General features: G+C 39.0%; 1 protein-coding gene across 11 annotated transcripts in view; it reads right to left on the minus strand.

The window, feature by feature from the left end:
- The window catches only part of LOC108247925 (calcium-activated potassium channel subunit alpha-1), a 76,539-nt gene extending 64,691 nt beyond the window's left edge, over positions 1-11,848 (minus strand). For 5 of the 11 annotated variants that reach the window (XM_017436426.3, XM_017436398.3, XM_017436369.3 and 2 more), the window contains exons 1-2: positions 10,988-11,847; positions 1,377-1,520 (exon numbers count right to left, since the gene is read on the minus strand). In XM_017436426.3, the coding sequence (XP_017291915.1) occupies positions 1,377-1,520; positions 10,988-11,215 (372 nt within the window). In that variant the 5' untranslated portion in view covers positions 11,216-11,847. Of the gene's footprint in view, positions 1-1,376; positions 1,521-10,987 lie in introns of all 11 variants that reach the window. The other 6 variants (XM_017436412.3, XM_017436405.3, XM_017436375.3 and 3 more) reach the window with 3 other exon arrangements.
- Between the last annotated feature and the right edge of the window lie 837 nt (positions 11,849-12,685).

Below are 12,685 nucleotides of genomic sequence, written 5' to 3' on the forward strand. Positions count from 1 at the left end.
CCTTTCAGATGGCCTCGAAATAGGCTTTAATGTGTGCCCTAAAAAGGCTGAAAGAGAAAACACACATCTGCCGTGTTTAGGTAAGCCGCAGTTGCCATGGTTACAGATGAGCACTCACTAAACAGTTGTGTGTCAAGCTATCATTGAGACGGAGCACTTGAGCTGCACACACACACACAAATAGAGAAGCGTTGGCGTTTAAAGGAAAAAGGGAAACAGGATGGTAGTTGAGCTCACGTTTGCTTCTATTAGCAAGATGTTACAATCAACATCAGGATGAAGGAACAAAAGATCCTGAGGGATGCTGAGTGCATCATTCAGGGGAAGTTGAACAACCTGTACTATTTTTAGACCATGCAGAGCAATGATGTGTCATTTTATGAAGTCTAACACAGCCACAATAATTAAAACTTAAGAAATAATTTGTAAAAATTGGATTTTTAATCATATTTTATTACCCTTTCAAAGTCTCTGAAATTGTCAGTAGCTCATTAAAGTTTTGTCCCACAAATATAAAACTCCCAGGTTTTAATATTTAACATCAGACTTTAAAAGTTGTGCAAACTGCTTGACCAGCATTCATGATTAACAACCTCCGCACGCCGAGCCAACTGGAAAAGCTGCACCACATTTAAGGTGGTGAATGAAAGTGGGATCAAGCCTCGAGCACTGCGGCAAGCTTTGGCATGATGCTCTGACTCATGCCATTTCATTTCATCATCCCGGAGTCTTAGGACTTGTGATGCCAAACTCTTATAGCCAAACTCATCAAACACCCTTGCAAAATAAAAAAATGTAAAAAATAATAATCCATTGCATCCAAATTGCTGCTGACTAAATGTGATCCTGCAGAGTCAAGCAAAGAATATAAGTTTAATAAGGATCTCTTTCAATATAAAATTTAATACAAAGATGAAACATGTGGTCAAAGAGGCTTTACAGAACACCATCAAACTCACCGGGCACCATAGCAACCAATTCTGACCTGATGCAGTTGCTGCTTTTGTATTTGTTTGTCCCCGCTGTCTGCAGACTTTATGAGGAATATGACCTTAATACACAATAAATCTCTCCACTTGTTACCCTGACTTAGTTGAGATCTAAAACATCCAAGCTATGTAAGAGTGTATATTTATCCTTTTAACAAGCTAAAACAAAAAATAAAAAAAAAAAACAAAACAAAAACAAGGACCATTCAAGCGTGACCAATTTGTGACTTGTTTGATGCAAGATTATACCAAACAAAGATGTTGATCGTCTTAAGATCAAAGATTTTTAACAAGTCAAATACGCAGTAAATAACATGACAGACATTTTTGGGGGGTTAAAACAAAAGTTCCTAATCAACAGTTTGGTGCGAAAACAGATGAACTCACCAGAACTCTTCCTGTCAGCGTCTGAGCGGAGATCATGACCCCGGCCCAGTCTTTCACCGAGGTCATCCAGCCCACTTCGCTCGCCGCCGCGTCATCTTTGTCCGTACGCTTAATGCCATCACCTGTGGTGATGCGGTGGACCTCCTGAAAGAAAACACAAACGCAGTTAAAACTAGATCACCGATTGAATTTAACAGTAAAGATATTAAGAAACCAAAACAATGATCCATCCTAGAGCTAATGTCTATTACTGTTTTCACTTTTGTGGTAAAACGTTTCCTACGGGAAAACAAGGTAGACATGTTTTTTTTTCTCTACCTTTTTTTTTTTTTAAATGAAAGTCCCACAAATGTCATAAAACACCCGTTTTATCACATCTTGTTAATCAGTCAGTAAATCATGCCCCAAACCACATTAGTTTGACTTTGCTTCCCTCATAAATGACAGGTGGCAACCAACGCATTATGATTTATACGGGAAACACGACTTTCACCATGTGATACCAAGTTAAAATAAAAGGCTTTAAATTGTGCAATAAAGTTACATCATTAGCTCAAAGTCAAACTTGAGCTAAACCTAAATCAATACTCATACTGTTTGCCAACCTGCTTTTACTTCCTTGGCATCAAATACAGTTGATTTGTCAAAGACACTGTTTTCTTTACAAACAAGGTGTTCTTTAGTGCAGCAACAATCATTATTCAAACAGTTTATGTACAAACAAGTGGCAAAGTCATCCTAAAGAAAATTTAGGACCACATACGCAAGGATTTTGTTTGCAATACCAAAAAACTAATGTATAATTTACATGTAACTGATAAGATAAGGTGCATAAGGAATTTATTTGGGGCATAAAAAGGTGCACAGTAGTTGAAAAGCCTCTCAAGAAAAACAAACCAAAATTAATTATTTTCTTTTTCAGAAGGTGTGGGTGTGCGGGGGCGGGGGTGTACGTGGATACAACATCCTTTTGGCATCATCACCTTGTCATCTGCCTGCCTTTCAAACCAATTCAGGCCTAATATTTACTCTTCAAGTTCCATTTTAGTCTCCAACAGCACCCGATGAAACAAAAATGTCTGGTTATTTAAATCCTGAATGCTTCATTGGATGTTCACCAGCTGCTCAATAATCGTTTCTCTTTATTTTATGTTACTGAAAGATGGATAACCAATTTAATCGGCTTTATCCCACGCCATCAAGGCAGATGCCTCTCCACAATTACATCTCTCCAAATAGTTTGTGAAGAGTGTCAGTTCCCTCTTCGTATCAAGTTAGAGATAAAATGTAAAAAGTTGTCATGTGAAAGAACCCTCTACATTTTCTAGGTAGCAGCTGTGCAAAGCATCACGTACCTAAAAATCAATAACTGAGCACCATCTATCCAAATTTAGTGACCTGGTTCAAGGCCTTCAAAATAAACCCACGCACAGGTTTGCACACATGCATCCAGTAAACACGCGATGAGAGAGAGCAGAGAAGAGACTCCAGGAGTGTATCCATGGCAGCCGCAGAGCTCCTGGTGTTTCTGCTTCACTGAGTGGGCTGCCTGCCTGTCTCTCCGTCCGTCCGTCTTTCGCCCTGTTTTTCCACTCGTCTGGTGGGACTGGGCATGATTCACAGAGCAGGAAATCGAGACAGGAAGCAGGAGGTTACAGCCATGCTTCCCTATCAAACGCCAGGCTAAGACATCTCTCTCTCTCTACGACTCCCCTCCTCTACCTCTCATAGCTATACTTTGTAGTTTGAGAAGGAGCTGAATGTTCATGTGGTTACCACTAACATGTGTGGCATCTATACATTATCACAGCTCTCTTTGTTGTTGTCTCAGCATGCTACGTCTTCCAGATGCAGAACGGGTCACGATACGTCCCTGTAATAAAAGTAGCCAGCTTTAAAGAACTCCTGGCATGCAGCACGTGTTGTGCCTACACTTCACCGTAAATCTTCGTGAAGCTGGAGAGAGGGAGAGCAGCTCTACTGAATTAAATAAAGTAATGAATGAATTTGGTTTGCAAACACAAACACAAGCCAAGCAGTTATGATTACAGAACGAGGATGTTTGTTTGTCTGCAGTCAGACTGCGGAAGGAAGGAAAATGGAGAACTGAGTAAAAAGCAAAATAGCTATTTAAGAACTAATTTCAGTAAATGGCCTTCCAATTATTTAGCATCAAGAAAAAAAGACCACGCAAGTCAAAAAGTGTCGATGAGTATTTGAAATACCAGAAGACCAGAATTAATGAGTTCCTCCAATAAGGCTTCCCTGTGAAGTCAAATGTCATCTGACCTCCTTTAAATCCAAAGATGATGCGCGGTGTTGAAGATTGCAATATTTTTTAGTGATTAACAGCCTCTGCTGCAGCACATCTCACTGAAGCACAAACACGAAACCATGCGTGGCCAGAGATGATCCTTAAACAGCACTCCTGGATACTTCTGCTTGAGTAGCGTTTGTTGAAAACAGTCCCGAGCTGCTTTAAAACCTCACAGCCCTTTCAAAAAAATTTAACTGTATATTTATGAGCCGCTGCTGAAGATTTACATCTTTAGAAATCAATAATGTTGAGCCTGAGTGCAACAGACAGTATGGGTTTCAGACAGCTCTGAGACCAGGATTATCTTGTTGTTGGAGGAGTTCTTTCATTGATCTTAAAAAAATAGAACAAAATAAAAAATAATAGCCTAGCATTTCTTGAAAGAATGCATATCATCCGCTGCCTTTCATGAGTTTTCAGAGTTTTAGACTACAGTCATTTTATGTTGAGAGATGAGAGGTATAACTGTTTTGGTCAAACAGACGGCACAATCATGCACAATCTTATGATATCGCAAGATGTTGCACTCAATGTAGGCTCATGTGTTGCAAACGACTCCACTACCACCTTGTCAAATTTTAGATCAGTATCTAAAATTGGCTGAGATATGGCCAGTTTAGTGCTGGCTAATGTCAATCAGCTGATCTGGCCATCCTGAACTACAAGGACTCCAAAAATGAGTCAGTTGTAGAAGTCCATCCAGTGATTACTTTCTGAAAGTTTCATTAAAATATGTCCAACATTTGTTCATGAGATATTTTGGTACCACAAAAACATGGTTGACACTTAAGTTAATTCTTAAGTTTTAAGCAAAGATCTGAGCATTTGGGAGTCTTTGTAAAATACTCTCAGCTACTACCACTGCAGAGTTAGTAGCAAATATCTGTAAAAGTGACTGAATTACAGACATTTCCTTGTTTTTTCAAGTCTGTTGGCCATCTTGAATTGGGTTACTGCCAAAAGTTATTCATATGTAGATGTGCATCTAATGAGCATTGCCTAAAATATTCGTTAAACTCTCTCCAGGGATTCATGAAATATTTAGCAAAACAGAGTTGACTCCTCATAACATTTTTTGTGCGATCTATTAGAGCTCAACAAATGTGTTGAGGTGCAGTCCCAGCTACTACAACATCAAATTTTAGCTCTATATCTGTAAACCGGACTAAATTACAGCCATGTTTTGTGGTTTTTAACGTCAGCTAGCTGTGGCAGCCATCTTGAATCAGGTCGACTCTAAAGGTTTATCAGATGTACATTTAATTATAACTTTTTTCAAGCCTCATTAAAATTTGTTTCATGATTCATGAGATATTTTTGTAACAAACATAAGCAAAAATATTGTCAACCTTCACTTTTTGACAGTTGGCGATAATTTATTTATTATTTTGAGGTAAACTCTTAGGATTTAAATGAGGTCTACTTAAAAGCATCATTTTCTTTCTTTTAAAGAATCAATTATTTTTAGAAACAAATACTAAATACTAATAATTTAAATACATTTAGCTTGTAAAGTGAACTAGACAAAAAAAACAACTTTAATCTAATTGCTAATGCCACAAAAAAGTAAAAAAGTGAATATACGTAAATGTAACATCTTGTTTCCACACACCCAGAGGCCTCAGTTAAGTCGTCCTCATTAGTAATATTTAAAAAGTGGTTGAACAGAGAAATGAAATCCTGTTCAGAGTCATTAGAGGGAAGCAGACCGGTATCAGGCCTTGTTACACTTCCTGCAGCCAGGCCAGAGCCCTGCAGCTAATCTTATATCATCATAACATGTCCAGTTCAGTTAGACGCTAATAAAGCCAACAAGACCCAGGGAGGGGGAAATGTGGGCTGCTGCAGACGTCGAGCAACAGGTATAAACGTGTTCTAATATGGAGATTTGAAATGAAAAGTTTGGGAGATTGAAGTGTTGTTTGCCTAACTCAAAACAGGGAGGATTTCTGATTCAACAGAAAATGGGTTTGATGTCCGTTTAATGCCCAAAAGGTAATGAAGAATTTTGTTTTAGAAGTTCATTTGCAACAGTTCCTTCTCTCTAACAAGTCAGTGAAAGCCTCACCTGATAGATTTATCTGCCGCTGGACTTTTTTTTTTTTTTCCTGTTGTAATGAATAAAGTAACAGGCTGTGCTGAGGGAAGTGATAGCCGTTAAGTAGGCCTAATTGGCATCACGCTGTTATCCCATAGCACTTTAATGATCAAGTTTAAAAATGTAAGCTGAAAAATCACGTCGGCTGCAACAGTTGGCTGTTAAAAAGGGGCTCAAAGATTAACGACTCGCGAGTCATGACCCCGTCCAATTATTCTTTAAAAGGATGCAATTTTATCTTAAGGTCACACACAGGAAGATGCCTTCAGAATGGCAGTGAAGCGTTATGTTTTTGACATTTATAGTAAGAATAATTAGGAGTACAAACGTCTTGATGTTGCAACTGGAAGCTCAACTCAAGTAGCTTAAATCATCTCTCATTGGACTGTTTAAATAAATGAATGTGATGTGTTTTTAATGGCAGCAGGCACAAGAAAAAGTACATGTAGTCGTTACAGGCACTCGAGCAGCTGGTCTGCTTTGATCAGTAGTCTGCTCCGCCAAATTTAGGTCTCACAATTTCACCTAAATCAAGTCCTCCTGACACCGGGTCATTGATCAACAGAGCGAGTCTTTTCTCAGGATCCATTACAATCATTTCTCAAAGGATGAGCACATTAAAGTTGCATTTTACATGCGGCTGCTGACAGTTTGGAGAAAAATGTTTCAATTATTTAAAAACGTATTAATATAAATCAGATGAATAATTAACAAAACTGTCTCAGAGGAGGAAAATCGTCCTGAGCTGTCGGCTGTTCGTCTGGGTTACACGAGAAACTTGAATACAACTTTTGCCAAAATAACTTGTTCAAATTACTGAGGAATATCAACATGAATGCATAAAGAAACAAACCCTACTTGTGGAAAAAAAAAAAAAAAAAGGAAACCTATTTTTGCACGTAAAACAAGCCCAGTTTCTACAGCCTCTTTCAGCATCGACAGGCGCGTCTTTTCTGACAAAAAGCAGCAGGCAAGCACGCAAATGTTCAACATTTGTGTTAATCAGACTTGTTGAATCCCAGATGGAGCAAAGACAGCCGAGCTGCGGCGTGCCGCTCGTATTATGCAATATAAGTAGCTAATTCTTGCCCAACTAATTACACCGCCAATTAAATGAACATTATAGGGAATATATTACAACTCATTACGAAAAGCACTGATGAGCTGATAGCCTTGAATTATGTAAAAGAGATGGAAGAGCTAAATGTTAAATATGACTTTCATGCACCTCTTCCTAAATTACTCTTGAATTTTCCGTTTTGTGTTCAAACACCTATATTTTCCAGACAAATTGAAAGAAGAGGTATAATAGTTTTTATTCCCGCAGACCTGTATTTGTGCACATCTGAGCGCGAGAAAGGCAAGAGCAAAATGCCACTGAACCATTTTGTCTTAACGATCCACGACTGCTGCTGTTTGATCACAGTCCTGTCATAATTACAATATTTCAGACAGCACTTAAAAGCACCATGAGAGCAACACCTCGTCTGAATCCACCAATCACAGCGTCATGCTTTTATACGCATCTGAGTCACTCCAAAAAGGTGCGCATGAAAGAGTGGCTTTGCAGAACCTTTTCTTTAGAAACCTTTACATAAAAGAAGAAAAAAATCCACAGGCTATTTAACGTGCAAAAACAACCCACTTGCACATAAGAAACTACATAACAGTGTTTTTTAAATGAGACAATGTGTTAACAGTATTAATAACAAAAAACTATAAAAAAAATTAAACACCTAGCATTCCTTGAAGGATTGCAAAGCTTTAAACTAACATTGTCTTGTGTTGAGAAAAGGCGAAGTTACAGCCATTTTGGTCAAACTTCAAATGTTTGAGTGTGTTGAGGAAGACTCAGCTACTACCACACCAAATTTTAGCTCAATATCTGTAAAATAGACAGAGATAGAGCAATCTTTATGTTTCATTAAGTGACGTAACAGGAGTGTTCAGGAAGACATTTTAGAGATAAAAGCTGATAGTATTATTTGCACTCAAGCATCACTATGATTTTAACTGACTGGTAAGCATACTGTCAAAGCCAGTAAGCATTAAATATATAAAAAACAAACATTTACATGATGCACATTGATGAAGCCTTTAGGAAAATAACCAGCGCATTTAAGAATTTGAAAATAGAAACTTGAATACTTCACTAAAAGCTACAGTAAATCAAACCGTTTTATTAAATGTTGGTTGACTTCAAAAACTCACATTAAAACTAAATCTGTAGACATTTTGACTAACAGAATGTAGTTCTTTTGCACATCTTTTTTTTTTTTAAATATCTAATAAAATGGAATATTTATGGAAATATCAAGGACATCGTGATAACATTTATATTTACTCGGCAGCTCATGCATAAATAACTAAAATATTTGTAAAGAAAATAGTTTTCACCATCTCCATTTAGGTCCAGGTCAAACAGTAAACATTCTTAAATTATCAAAAGTTCTAGCAGTTTTTCTGAGAACAACAACAAGAAAAAAAAAAAAAACATTCCTTTAAAGAAACTTGAAATGTGACAGAGGAGCTGCCGCAGCTCCTTTCCCTCTGACTGAGAGTAATGTGCCATTTACACTGAATGCAATTTCTTTCTTCCTCCTAGTTCCATAATAGCAGTGATTTATCAGAACTCCACAAATAATGAGTTTCATTGATTACCATTAGACTGGGGACACAGAAGCTCAGAGCTGGAGAGTCAGTTTCAGACACGGGAGCTGTCAGGGCATAACAGAGCAGGACACAGTGGGCAGTGAACACCTCACAGATGAACAAATAAAAACAATCTGAAAACCCAGTAAAGGAGGAAACGGATCATCAACTCCTTTCTATGAACAATGCACAAAATGCTTGATGTTTGGTTCTGGTAATGGCAGACTGAGGAGAAGGAGGAGGTGTTCCTCCAACACAACCTGCCACATCTCACAGACCAGACAACTGCATAACACAGCGAGAGAGATTTACTCTTATAATGAAATCCTTTGCTTCCTAGTTGCTTAGCAACTAAAACACTTATTCATATGGCACATACTGTAAGCACCTGACACTGCATTTCTGACTCTTTGGAGGAAGACTGATTCTTGGATAAGAAATGGAGGGTGAGAAGAGGACTGGGACGGAGGGATAAAATGATTGCCAGGAGTGCAAAGGGCTGAAAGGGGGAGGGGGAGGGGGGGGAGACAGGAAGTGAAAAGATGACCCGTCTCTGGCTGACTCCCACAGAGTAACACAACAGGTTGGTGGAGCTCAGCAGCTTCTCTTGGCAAAAATCAGAGCAGTAAAACAGAATCTGACTGCTCTTTTATTCACAGTGTTCAGCTGTGGAAATAAACACATTTATGCCCATTTCTGATCCTTCGCTACAGATGTGCAACAACCACAAACGCTTCAGCAGACAGCAAGTACCAAGGATTAATCAATCTTTTAATAAATTTAACCATAAATTTGCCAAAGGTCTGCTGTATTCTTGCAGTTTTTCCTCTCTTTTTTGCATGAATATTTAAGAATACTTAAATTATTATTAGACCAACCATCTTTGGTACCACTAAAACCATGCATTTTCATTTATTTGCCATTATTTTAAATTCAAAGTGATTATGCAATGCTTCACAACAGCAAAATCACCAGATATTAAAGGAATGAACTTCAGCTTTAGCAGCTTCAGTCAGAGCACTGAAATGATATAGATGTCTTCCTGCAAAAGGTCAGCACCACCCTGCAAGCAGGCTTTGCCATTTCTCCACTTCACTCTGAGAAATAAATCTACAAAGACTAAACGCTCCTTTTCTGGCACCAGTATTAGACAATTTATCATTTATAACAAGATCAGGAAAAGGAAAAAAAACAAAAAAAAACTATTGCTAATATCCAACTGAGCAGTGTTAAAGACAGTGACGTCAGAAAACGTGACAGCATATTCTTCCTGTTGTAGCTCCACCAGCACCACCAGTCGAGGTTAAGACCTGTTCCCATAAAACAAACATTTATATTTTTCGGTAAAAATAATAAAACTACTGCAGCCCTGTCACAAGAGACCAGCCTGACTGGTCAGCTCCGCTGGTCTGAACAGGCACCCTTCATTTTAATGTCAACATATGAGATTGTATTCTAGAGCATGCACTTGTTTAGCATACCAAATACAATAAATAAATTAAGAGCATATATGTTTTTGAATACATAAAACAAACTTCATTGGCACTGCTTGATAAAAGGGCATATTTAAAATGTAAAGTAGCACATATCTCAACACTATTTTAAATTAACTGATAATGGCCATAGTATTGAGGAATCGGCCATTCCTGTATACCAAGTAAGAAAATGAAGATGCTGCAGCTTTAATAAGCTCACTGTAACCCACAATCTACTTTTGAGCGATTGTTATATTTTGTTAAGAAGGGGAAAAAAAAGAGAAAATCAGTGTTGCATATTGGACAGTGGCCACCCTGATTTCTAAAAATTGGCTTCAACCATTGAAAAACAATTACATCGGTCAACCTGTAGTCGACACCAGGGAATTTAAGACATCGGAGTCTTTGTGTGTGAGAGCTGTAATAATGTCCAACAATGGAGCAGCTGAGAAACTGTCCTGAAAAAAAATAAATAAATAAAAAAATCAGACTTTAGAGAGCCGATCATATCAAACTGCATGTTCAGGAGAATTTACAGTTATCAGAATTATGCTTTTTGGGGGCGCTGGGGGATTAGACGACTGGTAAAATTAATTTAGCTTTACTTTTAAGTCAGGTTTTTCATAATTTGTACTCCTGATGGGTTTTCTGGTTATCTTCATTTTTTATTTTTTTAAAAAACCCTGTTTTTTCAGTAGAACAAGTGAGCTTCAGTCCACATCCACGTGTAGAAGCAGAAACATTAAAATCCTGTGAAGCATGGCTTTACCAGTGGTCTGTGATGTAAGCAGTAAAGATTATATCTTTGTTTACTTCAGGTCAGTCTCCAGATCAACCAATAGGAACACTTGTTGGTGTTTGTTAAGACTTTACAGCTCTCCTTTAGTGTGAGTACAACAGGGTGGCACAGTTTATTAGTCAGTCATGCACTGTGCTCTGATGATGGGGCCTCAGCACTGATTTAATTACAAGCCTGTTTCATAAATCAAAGTGGCTGGACACGCAGCTGTCACGCTCTAATTGTCAGAAAATAATAAGGATAAAAACCAGTGCCTCTCACTACACGTACCTTCTTTTTGGCGTTACAGTGGCAGCACACAGTCCACAGATATTTGAGGGTTCTCCACAGCAGGATTATGAAGAGACCCCCAAAGAAAGTGACCATGGAGGAGGCGAGGAAAGCCCACCACATCCGCTGGCTGTCACAGGGCATGTCGGGCGACGACGGGTTGAAAAAACTCGGTCTGGGTATGTGGATCGGCGAGTCCGGGACGAATTTCTCTCGGTTCTTCGCCATGATCGACCTTTGGTCACCTGCCAGCCCCCCTCCGCCTCAAGCAAAAACAAATCAAGTCAGCTTCAGGCGCTTTGGGGAGCTCCGGCCAGCGCCCCCTGGTGCCCCGACGGCTCGCGCATGTTTGAAATCCTTCACCTTCCACCTGCCGCTCAAAGCTTCAGACACTGAAGTTGATTGGAACCAGACAGCCGGGTAATATTAACAGAAATAATGAAACAAAACAAAAACTTCAGAAATCAAGCTGTCAGTCGTGCGCCTCACGATGCGTGTTCGCGCGTCACCCGTTTGATCTGCGCGTAAAATTCACATCGTGTACGAGCGTTCAAAAGCTGGGTTCTTGTAATCGTAACGGATAACCTGCTCTTGGTTTGTTCTTGTTGTTGCATGAAAAGGCGTGTTTTCCTCTCGGCTCGATGATTCACTCACTCCTCCAGCTTGTTTGCAGCAGGTCCTCAGCTCCGCGCCGCGCTGTTGAATGCGCTCCTCGGATTAAAGCTCGAACCGTTTGATTTCTTAAAAAACACCCGTCCTGCACTCAGACACCAAACCAAATCCGCGGCTCGTCGTCCGGTGGGTTTGGTTTCCCCCCCGCAGCCGCCTGTCACATCCATTTGGTGGAAGATGGCATCGCAGATTACAGGTAGCGGGGGAGGAGCCAGCAGCAGCAGCAGCAGACGTAGATGCTCCCAGTTATTTATAGGGTCCGATTCATCAATGTTTTAGCACCAACTCTGAGGCGTCACGCACACCTTCTTCTGAAAGTTATGAGCAGAAGCTTTAAAGGTCTGGAAATGTAACCCATTCCAAACCTCTTACCCAGGTGCATTAAACTTCCTTCCACGCGTTTTAAAACCTTATAATAAAAACATTTAAGACATTTGGAGTGAAGTGACTTCTAACCAGGCATTAAACATGTAAACATTTGCGTTTTAAATAAGGCCATAAGATCAAAACAGCTTTTTCCAACATGTTTTTAGAAGGAACATGCTTTTTAGAATAATCTCAAAACTTTCATACAGGAGTCTGTTCAAAACATTTCCGTTAGAATAAAAAGGTTCATATTTTAGATCATTAGCACTGAAATGGTACATTTAAATAACTCAGTGGACAACAGTGTTTATGGTAAATAAGCAGACATGCTACTCACCTGCAGTGGTGACTTTACTCCCTCTTGTGGACAAATATTTCACAGATGAAACTTTAGGTGTTTGTGTGTGTACTCTGTTGTGTTACCTTTTAAAGAACCATGTCTGCTATAATTGCTGACCATATCAGGACCGTAGTCCTTAGGGTTAACTGTGTGAAGACCTGGTTTTGATTCACATAACTCTAAATTTTAAAAAAATTAAGTTTAAGGCCAGGTTTAGGCTACTGAAATGAATGAGCCAATACAATGTCATGACTGAAAAATAAGTGTACATGTGCATGTATAATCATTCAACATAAAAAAATAACTCAGAAAACCTACAA

The sequence above is a fragment of the Kryptolebias marmoratus genome, linkage group LG17, assembly GCF_001649575.2.
Source record: "Kryptolebias marmoratus isolate JLee-2015 linkage group LG17, ASM164957v2, whole genome shotgun sequence".
Taxonomy (NCBI): Eukaryota; Metazoa; Chordata; class Actinopteri; order Cyprinodontiformes; family Rivulidae; genus Kryptolebias; species Kryptolebias marmoratus.